At 44.4% G+C, this 18,957-nt stretch overlaps 1 protein-coding gene across 1 annotated transcript in view; it reads right to left on the minus strand.

Moving 5' to 3' along the window:
• Window positions 1-222: 222 nt before the first annotated feature.
• Window positions 223-18,957, minus strand: part of LOC115192525 (glypican-1-like) — a 70,647-nt gene continuing 51,912 nt past the window's right edge. The window contains exons 2-9 of the mRNA XM_029751139.1: window positions 17,465-17,623; window positions 11,939-12,333; window positions 8,422-8,587; window positions 8,145-8,275; window positions 7,879-8,019; window positions 7,582-7,715; window positions 3,346-3,521; window positions 223-3,122 (exon numbers count right to left, since the gene is read on the minus strand). Of these exons, the coding sequence (XP_029606999.1) occupies window positions 2,917-3,122; window positions 3,346-3,521; window positions 7,582-7,715; window positions 7,879-8,019; window positions 8,145-8,275; window positions 8,422-8,587; window positions 11,939-12,333; window positions 17,465-17,623 (1,508 nt within the window). The 3' untranslated portion in view covers window positions 223-2,916. The remainder of the gene's footprint in view (window positions 3,123-3,345; window positions 3,522-7,581; window positions 7,716-7,878; window positions 8,020-8,144; window positions 8,276-8,421; window positions 8,588-11,938; window positions 12,334-17,464; window positions 17,624-18,957) is intronic.

Below are 18,957 nucleotides of genomic sequence, written 5' to 3' on the forward strand. Positions count from 1 at the left end.
TTCATGTGAAATTGTGTGCCAGATGATTTGAGAGACATGATAATGTGCAGGAAGATAAACTAATGATAATTAAACATTGTATGGACAGCATCCTAGTACTGTTGACTCTTGACTCTATTATCTCAAGTAGCAGTTAAAAAGAACAGTCAGTCAGGCATCTTTGTCATCACGTTTATAATAACTGACACAATCTAGGGGGAAAAACGACAGCGCGTCGACATATTTTCACCTCGGCATTGTTGCAAATGTATTTTTATTTTTTTTATCACTTGGACACTTTTTCAAATTGTCACATTGTACTTATGCCTCCCACTGTAGTTGGACAATTAAGCGTATTCACAAAATACTTGGGGACCCTGTTTTTCTTTTCATCCATTTATTCCAAATACATAAACTCATTCACACCCTGACACATAAAAACACATTCACACCAGACCTGGGTTCAAATACTACTTCAGGTATTTGATTACTTTTCAATACTTTTCCAAAAAAGTATTCAGACAAAATTATATATATATAAAAAAAACAGTATTTGATTATTGGAATGTATTTAGAAATATACTTGGAAAGTATTTGAAAATACTCAAATACATGACTCGAATACACTCCCATGCCTTTATCATAGGTATTTAAAATAATATTTGATATACCTATGTTAAAAGGCATTTGGAAAATACTTTCAAATGCAATTTGGTCAATTATTTGTTTTTTACAAATAACCATTCAAATACTCAAAAGCAATTGTTTTGGGCTGTGTATTTGAAAATACTCAAATACACAGAAAAAGTATTTAAATAACAATTACTCAAATACACGTATTTGTACCCAGATCTGCACCACACACTTATGGTAATCAGCCAGTCTGTATCTGTATCCAAATCAATCAGCACTTCAACATGGCGCTTCTCACCCATTGATTTTGCATTGTGCTGATTCTGATTGTGCATTGAGACAGGGCCTGCTCATCGATTGCTCAGCATTCGTTGGCCCCGGGATCTGCACTGAGGAGCCCAGTGTTAGGTTTACAGCACAAAGAGTTTAAATTAAGAACTATAAGAATCTGCAGGTAACAGGGAATGGGCCTGTGTTGTGTTAATCTTCTTCCCACCTCAATTAAAGTAAGGGAAATTAAGAACACAATATCTCTCTACTGAATGTGCCTGGGTACCATATGAAAAGCAGGTTAAGGAAGAAACATGCAGTCTCATGGGCCTGTGTTGAAGGACAAACAAGGTGCGGTGCAAATTTAGGGGATGGTAAACAAGACTGGAAAGCAGTATTCATGCTCTCAGTCCATTGTTTCCGTTTCATTTAGCTCTGTTTTCAATGCTTCTTTCCTGGGAAATCAGACGCTGTATTCACACAGTCTTAAAGCATGCATTTTACATGCATCCATTCATACTGTGCCTATATGCAGTCAGTCAAACAGTCACACACACAGTTTTACACAAAGTCAAAGACAAGCATTCACACACTTACATACCGTACACCAGTACATTGACACCTACACTGCGTTACATTAACGGAAACTGTGTCACCAGATCTTCCCCATTCTAACATCCACGTACTGTCTGGATGTCTTAAATTACTCAACCCCAACATATGAACATTTAATCACCATTGGCCATACATACACAATTTGTCACTGCATCAGATTTATTCTCTGCTATGAGACTTGTAACTGTACACACACAGACACTTTGAAATGGTCCTCCTGTGTGTGACGGAGGGAACATGAGCCAGCTCCAACAATGCACTTACATCACTGACTGCACCTTATTACAATCTCATTACAATCTCACATTCCAGCAATGTTTGGAGAACGTGTGACTGCGTTTTAGTCAAGGCATTCCCACTCCACATCCAGCTGTAGTCAACTGTGTAGATGGCAGGTGGGGAAGGTTCAGACCCCTAAGCTTGGGTTAATGACCATAGATTACATTATATTATAAGACATAGAAAATATGTACAAAAAGGTGGACCCGTCTTTTTTTTTGTGGACAGGTCGCTAGGATGTGTTGAGTGAACAATACTAACCAAGGTCTCCGTCATCATGTCACAACTGGTACACTATGATTGAAATTGTTCTGTTGTGTGTGTTGGACTCCGTTCGGCATGTGTAAATGCTGTGTGTTTCTGGCTAAGTGAACTGCGCATTATCACCTGACTGCTAACAGAATGGTGTCTTTTACAAGTTTTAAGACCAGATGGATAAATGAAAATATCAGGCACAGCGAGAGGCTTATAGGCCTAGTCTGACAAAAGTGGTTTTCTACAGTCCTTCAGTAGAGGTCAGGTATATAGTTATACTGCTTTCACAGATGCCCTCTCAAGTGAAGTTTGTCAATGGTGCTGTGTTAATGTGCTATTGATGCAAGTATATTACAAGTACAAGAAACCATTCTTTTTGATTTAATATACTTGAGAGATCCAAATTCCCTGTCACTGTGATTGATATGAAAAACAAATGCATTGGATTAGCACACTGAAGATTCACACCAAACCGTCTCTCACAGTGCTCTCACAACATCACTGTCAAGTTATTGGCATTGTTAGAACATTGCAACAAGGTCACATTGACTTTACATTAGAATGGCATGATCGCTAAGAAGCTTGTGCCATCCAAACATTGCATCTAGCATGTGAACCATCCTTGTTCACCACCCAAGCATAGAAACAATAAAAAGAAGCCAAAGACCAGCTCTACTTGCCACATTAAAAAAAATCAAAACAAGAAAAAATGAATAGGAAATTTCTTTGTGTTTCTCTCATTAAAATGAAAGGTAGTCCATTCATTCAATAACAATCCTTTCCTATTTGGCAAAGTTACCCACCCATCCCCCTTTTTTCTCTCTTCTATTCCATCTCAGAGCCCTACTCCAAAACACAGTCTCGACTGGATGCACCACCGGTCCATTATCGCCTGCGCAGCAGTGTGGCCAATGAGAGCAGGAGGAGGAGGATGGAGGGGTGGGTTTGGGTTCCTGTGCCCTTCACCTTCTTGTTCTCAGGATGATTGTAGTATCTGGTGCTGTCTGCTTTGGGCACAATGACACGAGGTCCATTATGGGCACACGACTCGCCTGTACACATTCCACTTCCTGAACCACTGACGTCATCACCTGGAGACAAGGGAAAGGCATTGGTTAATTGAAATTAGGATACCAGTGAGACCAAGCAGTTCAACATGTTTCTGATACACTCCCAACTCTAACCTGCACATCCAATACCCCCCATCCCCAAACCCAATACCTCATACTCTCTCACCCTGTCTACTATACTCTCGGCCCTTCCTCCCTCCTCTCTCAACCCTCCTCCCCCTCTCCTCTCCCGCCCGCCACTCACTGGCATCCTGGAAGTCCACATCATTGCCGTTGAGGGCGTTCCTCAGCCGGTTGGTCATGATCTTCAGCTGCATGATCTGCTGGCGGATAGTCATGTCTGGCTTGGTGATGTCGATGTCCACTTCTGGGTTGTTGATCTGGCTGGCCAGGCCGTCGCCCATCACCTCAAGAAGATACCTGGACACAGTACACATCAACACGTCACTTCGCAGACAACACATTTGGTACTACTGTGGATTTCTGTGGTACTACATTGCATTAGGATTACAAAAATTTTGGACTAGGCCTCCTGCTGTACATTATTGTAATGTGAATTTGGACCATGATGGAGTTGTATGGCAAGTAGGTTTTTGTGGGTTATGTTGTCTTTTTCTGTTCTAATCTGTAGGTATTTATGTTTGGACAAAATCAATTTTCTTTCAGGGATTTAGTCTATCGATTTCACCAGTTATTGATTTTTCAGCCTTTATATGTGTCTGTCCATCTATCTTAGTCTCTCCTTATCATCTCTATCCCGTCTTCCTCTTGGGTCTCTTCTCATCCACTGGACTATATTGCTGTGGTCACAGTACTGGATGGAAAAACCACACACTCATGCAAATAGTCCGGGTAGCCATTTGATTACCTGTTGAGGAGTCTTATAGCTTAGGGGTAAAAGCTGTTGAGAAGGCTTTTGGTCCTAGACTTGACGCTCCGGTACCGCTTGCCATGTGGTAGCAGAGAGAACAGTCTATGACTAGGGTGGCTAGGGTCTTTGACAATTTTTAGGGCCTTCCTCTGACACCGCCTGGTGTAGAGGTCCTGGATGGCAGGCAGCTTAGCCCCAGTGATGTACTAGGCCGTACGCATTACCCTCTGAAATGCCTTGCAGTCGGAGGCCGAGCAGTTGCCGTACCAAGCAGTGATGCAACCAGTCAGGATGCTCTCGATGGTGCAGCTGTATAACCTTTTGAGGATCTGAGGACCCATTCCAAATCTTTTTAGTTTCCTGAGGGGGAATAGGTTTTGTCGTGCCCTCTTCACGACTGTCTTGGTGTGTTTGGACCATTCTAGTTTGTTGGTGATGTAGACACCAAGGAACTTGAAGCTCTCAACCTGCTCCACTACAGCCCCATCGATGAGAATGGGGGCGTGCTCGGTCCTCCTTTTCCTGTAGTCCACAATCATCTCCTTTGTCTTGATTACGTTGAGGGAGAGGTTGTTATTCTGGCACCCCCCGGGCCAGGTCTCTGACCTCCCTATAGGCTGTCTTGTTGTTGTCGGTGATCAGGCCTACCACTGTTGTGTCATCTGCAAACTTAATGATGGTGTTGGAGTTGTGCCTGGCCATGCAGTCGTGGGTGAACAGGGAGTACAGGAGGGGACTGAGCACGCACCCCTGAGGGGCTCCAGTGTTGAGGATCAGCATGGCAGATGTGTTGCTACCTACCCTCACCACCTGGGGCAGCCCATCAGGAAGTCCAGGATCCAGTTGCAGAGGGAGGTGTTTAGTCCCAGGATCCTTAGCTTAGTGATGAGCTTTGAGGACACTATGGTGTTGAACGCTGAGCTGTAGTCAATGAATAGCATTCTCATGTAGGTGTTCCTTTTGTCCAGGTGGGAAATGGCAGTGTGGAATGCAATAGAGATTGCATCATCTGTGGATCTGTTTGAGCAGTATGCAAATTGGAGAGGGTCTAGGGTTTCTGGGATAATGGTGTTAATGTGAGCCATTACCAGCCTTTCAAAGCACCTCATGGATACGGGCGTGAGTGCTACGGGTCTGTAGTTATTTAGGCAGGTTACCTTAGTGTTCTTTGGCACAGGGACTATGGTGGTCTGCTTGAAACATGTTGGTATTACAGACTCAATCAGGGACATGTTGAAAATGCCAGTGAAGACACCTGCCAGTTGGTCAGCACATGCCTGGAGCACACGTCCTGGTAATCCGTGGCCCAGCAGCCTTGTGAATGTTGACCTGTTTAAAGGTCTTACTCACGTCGGCTACGGAGAACGTGATCACACAGTTGTCCGGAACAGCTGAGCATAGAAGTGATTTAGCTCGTCTGGTAGACTCGTGTCACTGGGCAGTTCGCGGCTGTGCTTCCCATTGTAGTCAGTTTGTAGGCCCTGCCACAGCCGACAAGCGTTGGAGCCGGTGTAGTACAATTCAATCTTAGTCCTGTATTGGCACTTTGCCTGTTTGATGGTTCATCGGAGGGCATAGCAGGAGTTATTATAAGCTTCCGGGTTTGAGTTCTAAGAAAATCTCGTCTGCTAAATTAACTAGTGTAGCCCACAGCCATATGGCATAGCCAGAACAAATCAAATTTCATTTGTCACATACACATGGTTAGCAGATGTTAATGCGAGTGTAGCGAAATGCTTGTGCTTCAAGTTCCGACAGTGCAGTAATATCTAACAAGTAATCTAACAAATTCACAACGACTACCTTATACACACAATGTAAGAGGATGGATATGTAAATATTATTAAAGTGGCATTATTTAAAGTGACTAGTGATACCATTATTAAATCCATTTATTAAAGTGGCTAGAGATTTGAGTCTGTATGTTGGCAGCAGCCTCCCTATGTTAGTGATGGCTGTTTAACGGTCAGAAAGTCCAGGACCCAGTTGCACAGTGCGGAGTCGAGACCCAGTGTCTCAAGCTTAATGATGAGTTTGGAGGGTACTATGGTGTTGAATACTGAGCTGTAGTCAATGAACAGCATTCTTGCATAGATATTCCTCTTGTCCAGGCGGGATAGGGCAGTGTGCAGTGTGATGACTAGGATAGGGATTGATTGAATATGTCCATAAACACACCAGCCAGCTGGTCTGCGCATGCTCTGAGGACGCGGCTAGGGATGCAGTCTGGGCCGGCAGTCTTGCGAAGGTTAACACGTTTAAATGTTTTACTCATGTCGGCCACGTTGAAGGAGAGCCCGCAGTCTTTGGTAGAGGGCCGTGTCGGTGGTACTGTATTGTCCTCAAAGCACGCAAATAAGTTATTTTTGTAATCCGTGATTGACTGTAGACCCTGCCACATACGTCTCGTGTTTGAGCCGTTGAATTGCGACTCTACTTGTCTCTGTACTGACACTTTGCTTGTTTGATTACCTTGCGGCGGGAATAGCTACACTGTTTGTATTCGGTCATGTTTCCAGTTGCCTTGCCATGATTAAATGCGGTGGTTCGTGCTTTCAGTTTTGCGCGAATGCTGCCATCAATCCACAGTTTCTGGTTAGGTAAGGTTTTAATAGTCACAGTGGGTACAACATCTCCAATGCACTTCCTAATAAACTCACTCACCGAGACAGTGTAAAGGTATAGGGCATATACGTATTGGGCCTAACATAAGGACAACTCAGAGTATGCTACTCTGTTCTTCTAAAATAGACTACATTCTCTTGAAATCATGTTTCTTTAGAACTGTCTAAAATAAACAATGCATTTATTGTGATGGTGTGGGCTATATTACATGGATTTATTAGACTTAGACTAAAATGTAGATGTCCCAAAGGTCTGCGTCAGTGGCTTGTAGGCTATGCATGGAAGCCAGGAGATGCTAAATGTGTTTATGTTAATTAACAGTCAGTTACCGTGAGACTGGCAGTTATTTGCTTGACAATCACCGGCTGACAGAATTTCATGACCGCCACAGCCCAAGCTACATGCATTACTAATGGGCCCATTGCCTTGGAGTTGCATTTTTATGACATGGCCTGTCACATATTTCAATATTTCAGCATCACACACACACGCACATACACTTTTATATCAGCGTCCAATGCTGCTTTAACGCTAACACAAACACGCCCATGAACCCACAAGTACATACATTTTTTATGACACAGTCTGACATTATTCAGAGTAAACAGTCCTCCATAAATCAAATTGCCCAATCTCAATCCAATAAGGGAGGAGTTGTGGCTCTGCAGAGGGGGAGGTAAACTGCTCAATAATGTATTTAGTTTACAGAGGGTCTTTGGGATTCACTCTAACCAGAGAGAGCGTTGCATGACAAATAGGCAGTGTTGTGTCTATAGCTCTGTGAATGGTTAGCATGTTCACCCTCATACTAAAGGGCATCTCAGGGTTACCTGAGCAATCCACATCCAACACAGTACAGATGTTCTCAGACATTTGAAGCTGGATAGTATACCATGGGATGGTATGCTGCATATTCCTGTTGACAATGTGTCAACAGTCTGTCTATGCCAGACAGCTAAACTACAGGACAGGTGCTCACTATACCTGGCCTTGGTCATGCCATTCCAGCACTTGTCATCACTAGCTGCTCCTGCTGCCACTTTACTACTGCACAGAGCAGCTGGCAGCTGGACCCAGTACTGCTGCATCTCCCTCAGCTTACTGGACACATCAGATATCTAGGAGAGAAATGACAAACTAGTCAACACAAAACACGCATGTACACACACACAGAGAGCGAGCGAGAGAGAGAGAGAGAGAGAGAGAGAGAGCTATTCTTGGTCTACTGGGCACATTAGACTCAACAGAGGGGATGTCCTGCAGTTTTAATGAAACACACACCTGCATCTCCAGCTGGGCCCCTGCAGTGGGGCTGGGTTTGTACTCCATTGTGGTGCCGGCGGGGTTAACTCTCTTCTTTCTCTCCTCAGACCCTGAACTTTGTGTGCCTGCCACCCTAGGGGTTCCACAGGCCTGAAACACCTACCACCAAACACACAGTAAAACACACACCTTTAGACATACACATCTGAGACTCAAACACATGTAAAATAGCATAGAGCGTGGGAGTAAAGGTTTAGTCAGCATTTGGTGCTGGTTGAACGGACCTTGCTGGTGAAGACCTCTGTGTTCTCCTGCATGTAGAGGATGGCGCCTAAGATACGGAGGGGGATGGAGTAGATGACCACGTCCACACTGGGGTCCGAACTGAAACTAGATGCCACCTGCAGCATGGTGTCTGGACAAACAGAGACAGGAGATAAACAAGGGGAAAGACTGAGTGTGTGCTTATATTTGCTATGTGTGTGTGTGCGTGTGTGTTCGCGCGTGTGTGTGTATGTGTGCGTACGTGTCCGTGCAGTCGGGCGGACATGTGTCTCTCACCGATGAGGTTCTGCCACTCGGTGTCGAGGTCGGCCTGGTTGGCGAGGCATCCCTTCATGACGTTTCTGCAGTAGTTGGCACAGGGCTTGACTGAGGCCAGGCCTCTACAGTGAGGACAGTACACCAGCTTCATCATGGCACGGGTACACTCTGGGCTGAGAGGTACCTGGAGGAAAAGACCAATCATCATCATCATCATCATCAATGAGCTTTGCATCTTTTCAATTTTGACTACAACCTTGAGGAGTTATGAGTAATACAGCGAGTTGGAATGGGAAGGTTATTTTTTGTAAAAGAACTGCTATTCTAAATTCTATTTTCACTCAGGCATGATGACTGGCGCCTGTGTAGAGTAGAGAGTTGTTCCTTGTATCAAGTCAACTGTGCATAGCTGTGCTCCAGCGATAGGGGCCGTTACACTTGTCAGTGCGAAGACCGATGAAAAGCACAGTAAAGCTCACTTAGAGACATCTTTCCTCCCCTGATGTTCTGACTGGTTCCCTCCAGCACTGACATTTTGTACACAGGTCTCTGAATGCGTACACCATCTCCAATACAGAGACAGAAGTTCACCCTCATTGCATGTGTGGTTATAATATGTATTATAATCTTGATTATCATGTATTGATTATGATTAAGAGTATTGTGCGATATGGAACGGCAACACTACCATGCAGCTAATACATGATAGTGGTTAGATAGTGGATAAAGAAATTGATTTCTTGGCCTATGTTGTGTAGATGTTTGTGGTCAAAAGAGTCGGCCATCATTTCCAAGGACAATCTCGCATTCAGAGGAGGACCATGTAATTTTCCCAGATTGCAGTTTCAAATTTAGCTCTTTAATGTGGATGTCTAGAGTTTGACACCATTAAGAACTTTACAAGCAAACTGATCAGATAACAAGATTAAAGAGGCATCATTACAACCGGTCCTTGTATTACCAGACTTCACAGGGACACATCAACAGGGCTTAATGTAAACAGACAGCCGGCTTCCTAACACGTCCGACAGTCACCGATTGATTGTGACATCCCAGTGTGAGATCTCCTACAGTGTGACACAACAGGAGGGGGAGTGGAGCAGAGCAGAGGCCAGTTATTGGTGGCTGCTAAATTAAGATCAATGATGGGACAGACGCCTATGATGCCTCACTGTTACAGCAGTCACCATCACTGGCAGTAATGACAATAATCAACCATAGCTCAAAGGAATTCTTCCATCTGCATTCTCTCTCCCTCTCTCTCTCTCTCTCTCTCTCAGACTCTCTCACTCAGATCCTCTCACTTTACTCAAACTCTCTCTCTCTCATACACTCACGTTCATCGATCTCTCTATACCTCCTCTTATATATCTCCCTCTCCCTGTGTTCTATTTAAAGGTGGTAAAGCTTGTGGTGTCATGTACTGGAAACACAGTCTGTATTTAAAATGGGCCAGACTCCGGCCTCTTTGTGCCAACATAAAGAGTGGTTTGAAATGGTGGTTATTTTAAGCAAGAAGGGAGTGAGAGTCTACTGGATTCCTGCAAGTGGCTATTGGCCTCTGTGGTGTTTGTGTAAACAGCTTGTGTATGTTCGATATGTAACGTACAAATACACGTCAATCCACTTTAAAAAAACACAACAGATTACACATTAGACATGACATTACATGTGTAGACTTAAAGTACTTTCATAATAATGTAACATTCACATTAACTTAAAACCTTAATGTTTTTCAAAGGCTCCTTCCTCTCTCCAAGACTGTGCCAGGAATCACCTTTTGAAACTCTTTATACCACTAAGAGCATCAAAAAGTTGGCATACATCCACTGCTGAGACAGAGAAGTGTCCCACTGTTACCCTACTTAAAGCCATGTTTGAAGAGAAAAAGTAGAATGGGCAAGTATTCAGCAAGTAGACAGTGGCTGTAGGAACAGGGACAGGAAGGCCAGACCTCTCTGTAATTCACTTCTGATGGGGAACAGATGTTAATCTAGCCTAGCTACATTATTCATCTGCCCCTCAGACAAATAAAATCATATTGTATTTTTCACATGCCTTGTAAACAACAGGTATAGACTAACAGTGAAATGCTTACTTAGGGGTCCTTTTCCAACTATGCAGAGTTAAAGATAAAGATATTTTTTTTTTTTACAAAATCGTGGTACGAGGAATAAATATCCAGTGAATAACGAATAACAATATGGAATAAAAATAAAATGGCCATATATATAGGGAGTAGAAAAGAGGAATGTCCGCAACTCTGGTATGCTCCCATGGGGATTTAATCAGACGCACAATAAACACAAAGTTTTGATCCGAGTTGGATCTTAGTCGTTCTTTTGTCCTGCACCTGATAAGTTCAATGTGCATATTTATCTCTTTTTTTCCCATTTATATAAGGAGTACCAGTACCGAGTCGATGTACAGGGGTACGAGGTAATTGAGGTAGCTGAGCTGTAATTGTCACGACTTCCGCCGAGGTCGGGTCCTCTCCTTGTTCGGGCGGCGCTCGGCAGTCGGCGTTGCCGGTCTTCTAGCTATCGTCGATCCACTTTTCATTTTCCATTTGTTTTGTCTTGTTTTTCCACACACCTGGTTTCAATTCCCTCATATACTTGTTGTGTATTTAACCCTCTGTTCCCCCCATGTCTTTGTGTGGGATTGTTTATTGTAGTGCTTGTGCACTTTCCCTGTGAGCTCACAACGGGTTATTTTTGTGCCCATTTATCTTGTTGTTCTGGATGCCGTTGGTTTTGCTTAATAAATCTCCGGTTATTACCCAGTTCTGCTCTCCTGCGCCTGACTTCTCTGCCGCCAATTACGCACCCCGCTACAGTAGTCAATGAACAGCATTCTTACATAGGTATTAATTTTGTCCAGGAGGGTGAGGGCAGTGTGGAGTGCAATAGAGATTGCCTCCTCTGTGGATGAGTTGGGGCGGTATGCAAATTGGAGTGGGTCCAGAGTGTCTGGGATGATGGTGTTGATGTGAGCCATGACCAGCCTTTCAAAGCATTTCATGGCTATAGAAGGGAGTGCTACAGGCAATGCACAGCAGCTTTTTACACACCCTTACTGAGACACGCCACTACTGAGACATGCCCCTACTGAGACACGCCCCTGCTGAGACACGCCCCTACTGAGACACGTCCCTACTGAGACACGCCCCTACTGAGACACGCCCCTACTGAGACAAGCCCCTAGTGTGCTTTATCTATCCACAGTATTCATATGTTTTCACCAGGGTAACCAAGGTTAAATATTGCCTGTGGGTGAAAATTACATAGTCTCATCCAGGCACTTTACTTTTTTGTGACACATTTACACAAGACACTAACTCATAAAAATCCCAATTTGAACTGGTTGAGAGGGTTTCAGTGTGTGCTGTAGGATGTGAGTAATGTGTGTGTATGGTGGTTAATGGTTAACGGTGTAGCAGATGTGAGGTGGTAATCTCAGGTATAAAAAACACAGCCATGTTTATCAGAGGCAACAGCACGTGAAACAGCACAGGTCTCTACAACAACAGTACCTGGGAGACTTTGCGGACCACCTCTCCACTGACGGTCAGACCCTGGACGAATGACCGCGCCGCCACCAAGGCCCTGGTGACCTTGGACTTGAGGTCGCGGGGAACGTCTCCAAAGGGCCGCAGGGTCTCCGTCTGCTTGGCCACACACTCCAGGTAGTCATCAGTGAGGGTGTACTGTGGGAGGGCTGAGGCCTTGAACAGGCGCTCCAGCAGACGTGCCCAGAAGTCGTTGAGCGTCTCCTCCAGGTTGACAGCGGAGCCACGGTAGTAGCGACGCAGGTCAGTGTACAGGTCCTGGAACACAGGGGCGTTCTTGGAGTAGAGGGAGCTCAGTTTGGCCAGGAAGGACTCCTGGAGGGAGCGCTCTGAGCTATTCAGGAGGTCTGTGAAGTATGCTGAGGAGAGAGGAGAGAGGGACGAGGAGTCAAATACTGGACTAGTCAGTTGTATTTATAGGACAGGAGCAGCACCTATCAATGCCTTTGCCAGACCACAAACAGGGCCCAGGGAGCGTAGAGTGAGATACATTTCTTTACTTGAGGAACTTGAGGCAACCGACCAATCAAACACGGAAGAGACTATGAAAGAGACAGGCCTCCAAAGCTCTTTGGTCTAGTCTACAAAAGGGTGATCAGGCTCATTCACACGCATGGTCACCTGTGCCTACCTGGAGATGCAGGTGTGTGTTTCATTAAAACTGCAGGACATCCTCTCGGTTGAGTCTAACGTGCCCAGTTGACCAAGACCAAAAATCAATCTCTCCCTCTCTCTCTCACACACACACACACACACACACACACACCTGGTTGGTCTCCAGCTTCCAGCCATAACAACATTATCTCCATCACCACCTGTCTGTCAAGAGAAATAGCACTTACTGGCCTTCGGCACCTGTCAGGTCTACTGTACAGGTCTACTGTATTAGAGATTCAAAGCACTACCCACTGGGCACACACTGGTTGAATCAACGTTGTTTCCACATCATTTCAATGAAATTACATTGAAGCAACATGGAATAGACATTGAATTGATGTCTGTGCCCAGAGGGTAAGTTCTTTGTGCTACGTAAAACATTTCAATAAATGGGAGTGTGGAAATGAGCAGATTGATTTGGCCCATCATTGTGACCAGGGCATAAGAGACATAATATATATATGCATAGTATCAGTCAAACGTTTGGACACATCTACTCATTCAAGGTATTTCTTTATTTTTACTATTTTCTACATTGTAGAATAATAGTGAAGACATCAAAACTATGAAATAACACATATGGAATCATGTAGTAACCCAAAAAAGTGTTAAACACATCAAAATATATTTTTGATTCTTCAAAGTAGCCCTTTGCCTTGAATGACAGCTTTGCACACTCTTGATATTCTCTCAACCAGCTTCATGAGGTAGTCACCTGGAATGCATTTCAATTAACAGGTGTGCTTTGTTAAAAGTTAATTGGTGGAATTGCTTTCCTTCTTAATGCGTTTGAGCCAAGCAGTTGTGTTGTGACAAGGTATGGGTGGTATACAGAAGATATCCCTATTTGGTAAAAGACCAAGTCCATATTATGGCAAGAACAGCTCAAATAAGCAACGAGAATCAACATTCACCATTACTTTAAGACATGAAGGTCAGTCAATACGGAAAATGTCAAGTGCAGTCACAAAAACCATCAAGTGCTATGATGAAACTGTCTCTCATGAGGACTGCCCCAGGAAAGGAAGACCCAGAGTTACGTCTGCTGCAGAGGATACATTCATTAGAGTTACCAGCCTCAGGAATTTCAGGCCAAATACATGCTTCACAGAGTTCAAGTAACAGACACATCTCAACATAAACTGTTCAGAGGAGACTGCATGAATCAGGCCTTCATGGTTGAATTGCTGCAAAAAAAACACTACTAAAGGACACCAATCAGAAGAAGAGACTTGCTTGGGCCAAGAAAGACAAGCAATGGACATTAGGCCGATGGAAATCGGTCCTTTGGTCTGATGAGTCCAAATTTGAGATTTTTTGTTTCAAACCACCGTGTCTTTGTGAGACGCAGAGTAGGTGAATGGATGATCTCCGCATGTGTGGTTCCCACCGTGAAGCATGGAGGAGGAGGTGTGATGGTGTGGGGGTGCTTTGCTGGTGACACTGTCTGTGATTTATTTAGAATTCAAGGCACACTTAACCAGCATGGCTACCATCGCATTCTGCAGCGATACGCCATCCCATCTGGTTTGCTCTTAGTGGGACTATCATTTGTTTTTCAACAGGACAATGACCCAACACACCTTCAGGCTGTGTAAGGGCTATTTGACCAAGAAGGAGAGTGATGGAGTGCTGCATCAGATGACTTGACCTCCACAATCACCAGACCTCAACCCAATTGAGATGGTTTGGGATGAGTTGGACTGCAGAGTGAAGGAAAAGCAGCCAACAATATGTGTGAACTCTTTCAAGTCTATTGGAAAAGCATTCCAGGGGAAGCTGGCCAGTTAATGGTGGCTGCTAGTGAAGCTGGTTGAGAGAATGCCAAGAGTGTGCAAAGCTGTCATCAAGGCAAAGGGTGGCTACTTTGAAGAATCTCAAATATAAAATATATTTTGATTTGTTTAACACTTTTTTGGTTACTACATGATTCCATATGTGTTATTTCAAAGTTTTGATGTCTTCATTATTATTCTACAATGTAGAAAATTGTCAAAATAAAGAAAAACCTTTGAATGAGTAGGTGTGTCCAAACTTCTGACTGTTACTGTATATTTTATGAACTCAGTCAGGGTCTCAACTTACTGTTGAGAATAATATAGCATCAGCAGTATTTCTCTTGTTATGGTAGTCACTGACAGTCAATCAATTAGCCCATGTTTTTTTTTGTTTACGTCATTTAGCAGACGCTCTTATCCAGAGCGACTTACAGTAGTGAATGCATACATTTCATACAAGTTCATACATTTTTTTTTCCTGTACTGGCCCCCCGTGGGAATCAAACCCACAACCCTGGCATTGCAAACACCATGCTCTACCAACTGAGCTACAGGGAAGCCACCATTTTCAGCTACCATTTTTTAGATAGGTAAATTAATCTAGCCAGCTATCTTGTAGTAACTTGTGGTAATCGTGGTAGTAATCATGGTCGAATATCGACCGGGCACAAAGGGCACGTGCCCAGGGGCCCTGACCTCCAGGGGGCACCCATTGATTTTGTTTGTCACTCTTACTCAGATATCAAACTAACTTGGCATAAGTCAGGGCAAAATGTGTAGAATTGCAGGAAATTTGCTTGAAAACGGCAAAAGTGTCTCTCCACCCCATGGCATAATATGTAGAATAGCAGCAAACTTGTTTTAAAACTGCAACATTTTCTCTGAGCCCCATGACAAAATGTGTAGATTTGCAGGAAATTTACTCAAAAAATTTTTCCTCTCCGCCTTCAAAAGGGGGGCCACTAAAATGGTTTGCCTGCAAGGTTTTGCTTGAGGCCCCCAAAAGACTAGGGCACTGATTGTGACATACAAGGAGGAGTGCTCTAGCTGTCCTGACAAATGAGCTATAGACACTGTGAGAACCTGTGAATATATCTGTAGAACTGTAGAGCACTTTTTCAGCTGCAGTTCAGTTCACAGCACTGTGCGGGTACACTCTTAGGAAAAAGGGTTCCAAAAGGGTTATTCGGCTGTCCCCATAGGAGAACCCTTTTTGGTTCCAGGTAGAACCCTTTTAGGTTTCATGTAGAACCCTCTGTGGAATGGGTTCTACATGGAAACCAAACGAGTTCTACCCGGAACCAAAAAAGGGATCTACCTGGAACAAAAAAAGGTTCTACCTGGAACCAAAAAGGGTTCCACATAGGCTGTCCACATAGGAAAACCCTTTGAAGAACCCTTCTTGGTTTCAGGTAGAACTCTTTTAGTTCCCTTTCAGGTTTTAGATAGCACCATTTTCCAAAGAGTGTATAGCGAGAGAAGAGAAAAACAAAACAACAAAATCAACAAGGGACAATGTCATTTCCCCATATACCTCCTTATTGAGCCTAGCAATAAAGCAGCATATATTGAGAGTTACAGTGTCAGTGGGAAATGTAATACATCTCTGTATCCTCCCATTCTGCTGACACACTGACTGGGCTGCTGCCTGCTGCTGGAGCTGACCCCCATAGAAAGAGGGTTAAGATGGGCTGACTCTCCCTCTAATCTGAGGTTTTCATGCTGGAGGAGAGGGGAGGGCCTGGGTGGGGCCTGGGAGTGCTGCTGCTGTGGAGAAGCAGTAAAAACCTGCATTTAGTTGAGTAAGTCCAGGGCCCACGCCCGACAACCCTGAACACAACCAGATGGCCATGTAGCTCTTACCGTCACTGCTCTCCGCGTCCTTCTGTTCCTTCTGTTTCTACTGCTCCTACTGCTACTACACATATCAAATGGGCTTGAAACTTCACCTGCACACTTCCATTTCCTCCTCTCTCTATTGCTGCTTCATGTAGCTATAGCTCTCCTGCTCATTCCTCTTTGTTGCATTGCTTCATCCTCATCAACATCTGACTTTCCGCTGTCTCTGTGGTTGTAACCTCCTGATGTTGAGGGGGATGAAAAGGGGTTGTGGGTTTTGGGGTGAGGGAGCTGTACTGTATGCAGCTGGACTAGCTCTATACTGTTCTGCCAGCCCAGCCCCTGTGTGTGTGATAGTGTTCTTGTGTGGCCCAAACCTTCCTCCTGTTGCTAGGCTAACTCTGCCACATCAGTCACACTTATTTCATCTCGCTCCGTAAAGCAGAGCAGCCCAGCAGTCCAGAAAGTGCAGAAAGCAGGAGAAAAAGGAAATGGAAATCCCCATCTTACACACACTGCCTGACTCATACCACCATACCCTCTCCTCTTTCCTTCCTTTTTTTATTCTTTCCAATGTCCATTAGCATTGCCAGCATCCCAGCCTGTGGCAGTGGATAGGAGGAGGAGAGATGGAGGGAGGGCTCCCTGCTCCCCCCATCCCCACCAACCTGTCAGACGGTGTCTGCTAGGTTCCATGACTCATTACCACAACCATTCATAACTCACTCTCCCAGCCGCCCGCAATCTCCTCCCTGTCTCTGTGTCTACTGCTCTCTGTCTATGCCACTCTGATGACAGCTAGGGCCCATCAAAGCAGGAAATATGACTCCATGCCATCATCCCAAGTTCCTGTTCTAATCTTATGTTAATCAGATGGATTGATGGAGGTCCAGATTACTTTGTGGGGGATTTATTTCCCTGAGCAAACAACCGTGTTTCAGGCGTTATCAGCTGCTGTCATCGGGGCACCATATCCTTTGGGCCACAGTGGTCCTGTAGCTGGAGCCTCAGGACTATATTGATTCGTTTATAAATAGAGTTTATCAGTGATGTGTTAAAGATTGCAGTCTTTAAAATTCTCAGAACAAGTCAAGGACATCATCAAGGGCATCCAGTTCTTGAACTCAAAGATCGCACGCAAATACGTGTGTGTGTGCGTGCGTGTTTGTATTGTCAGTATAGAGGAGTGTATGCATTCTGGGAGGCTGCTACTCACTGTCGAAGCTCCTGTACTGTGCGTTGAGAGAGGCCTGTAGCGAGCGTCCAGCCTCTCTGACCAGGCCCTCAAACTCCCTGCGACTCAGGTTGGACAGGGTCTCCTCCATGGCACTGGTACAGCAGGTGTACCCCTGGGGACAGATCCGAAGGTGCTCACCTACACAGACGCAAGACAGAGGAGAGGACATGTTTAGGGTTTTATCCACAGTACATACAAACTATATTTCCATACATTTATTTTGTTCTGTCTGTATTTTGTTCATACAGCAAAACAGCACAACTGTGATGGGCATTGTATTTGATAAACTGAAAATGGTCCATAATGGATTGCTACTGGTCTCAGTAACCTGTGGAGTAATCAATCTCTTAAGGATCTAAAAATAGCTGTGCAGGCTCCTCTGCTTCCCTAGAACCCACAGTAATAAGAAAGAGAGAGGATGATATCTCATTATTACCACCAATTCATTACACTGACCGACATGCCATCACATGGCCTCGGGCCCTCAGGACCCCAGAGGTGGAGGAGGCAGCCCACTGGTTATCACATATCACCTCTCCCCCTCTCTCTGACTGTCTCTGAGCAACACATCAGACCAGTGTCTGTCAGACTACAGCCAGAGAAGAGCTTAACCGGAGAGAATAGAGATGAGCTCAGTCATAGAACAGAGATATTGATTATGTTAGAGGACACAGTGGGATCAACTTAAAGAGCATGGAGGTGCACAGCTGAAAACTACACTGGAGAATGGGCCATTCCAAAGACTCATTTATAAAAACAACCAGATGACATATACAGGTAATTGCCAAAAACGCCTGAGACAGCGTTCTCCACCACCATCAACAAAACACCAAATCATGGAATTTCTAGTGAAAGAATGGTGTCGCATCCCTCCAATAGAGTTCCAGACACTTGTAAAATCTATGCCAAGGTGCATTGAAGCTGTTCTCACTCGTGGTGGCCTAACGCCCTACTAAGACACTTTATGTTGGTGTTACCTTTATTTTGGCAGTTACTAATAGAAGAATGGCGCCGGAGGGATGGCTGCCGTTTAACAGACTCCTAATCAATTGTGTTATTTTGTGTGTTTTTTTGCATATTTGTAACTTATTTTGTACATAACGTTGATGCTACCGTCTCTTATGACCGACATGAGCTTCTGGATATCTGAAAAGCAATTACTCACCTCGAACTGGACAAAGATTTTTTCTTTAATGAGTCTGACACAAAGGATATAATGTTGTTTCATGGACAAGGCCCAAATCCCTGTTATTCGCATGAAGAAAAGAAGGAAATACAGTAGACACAGATCAGGGTGCCTTGTGAGAATTCGACGGTGACCCGCCTCCACCATCCGTTCTATTGGCCAATGTGCAATCACTGGAGAGTAAACTGGATGAGCTCCGTTTGAGACTATCCTACGTACCAATGGGACATTAATATGGATAGGGGGCAGTATTTTCACGGCCGGATAAAAAACGTACCCGATTTAA

The sequence above is a fragment of the Salmo trutta genome, chromosome 4 (genome assembly GCF_901001165.1).
Source record: "Salmo trutta chromosome 4, fSalTru1.1, whole genome shotgun sequence".
Lineage (NCBI taxonomy): Eukaryota > Metazoa > Chordata > Actinopteri > Salmoniformes > Salmonidae > Salmo > Salmo trutta.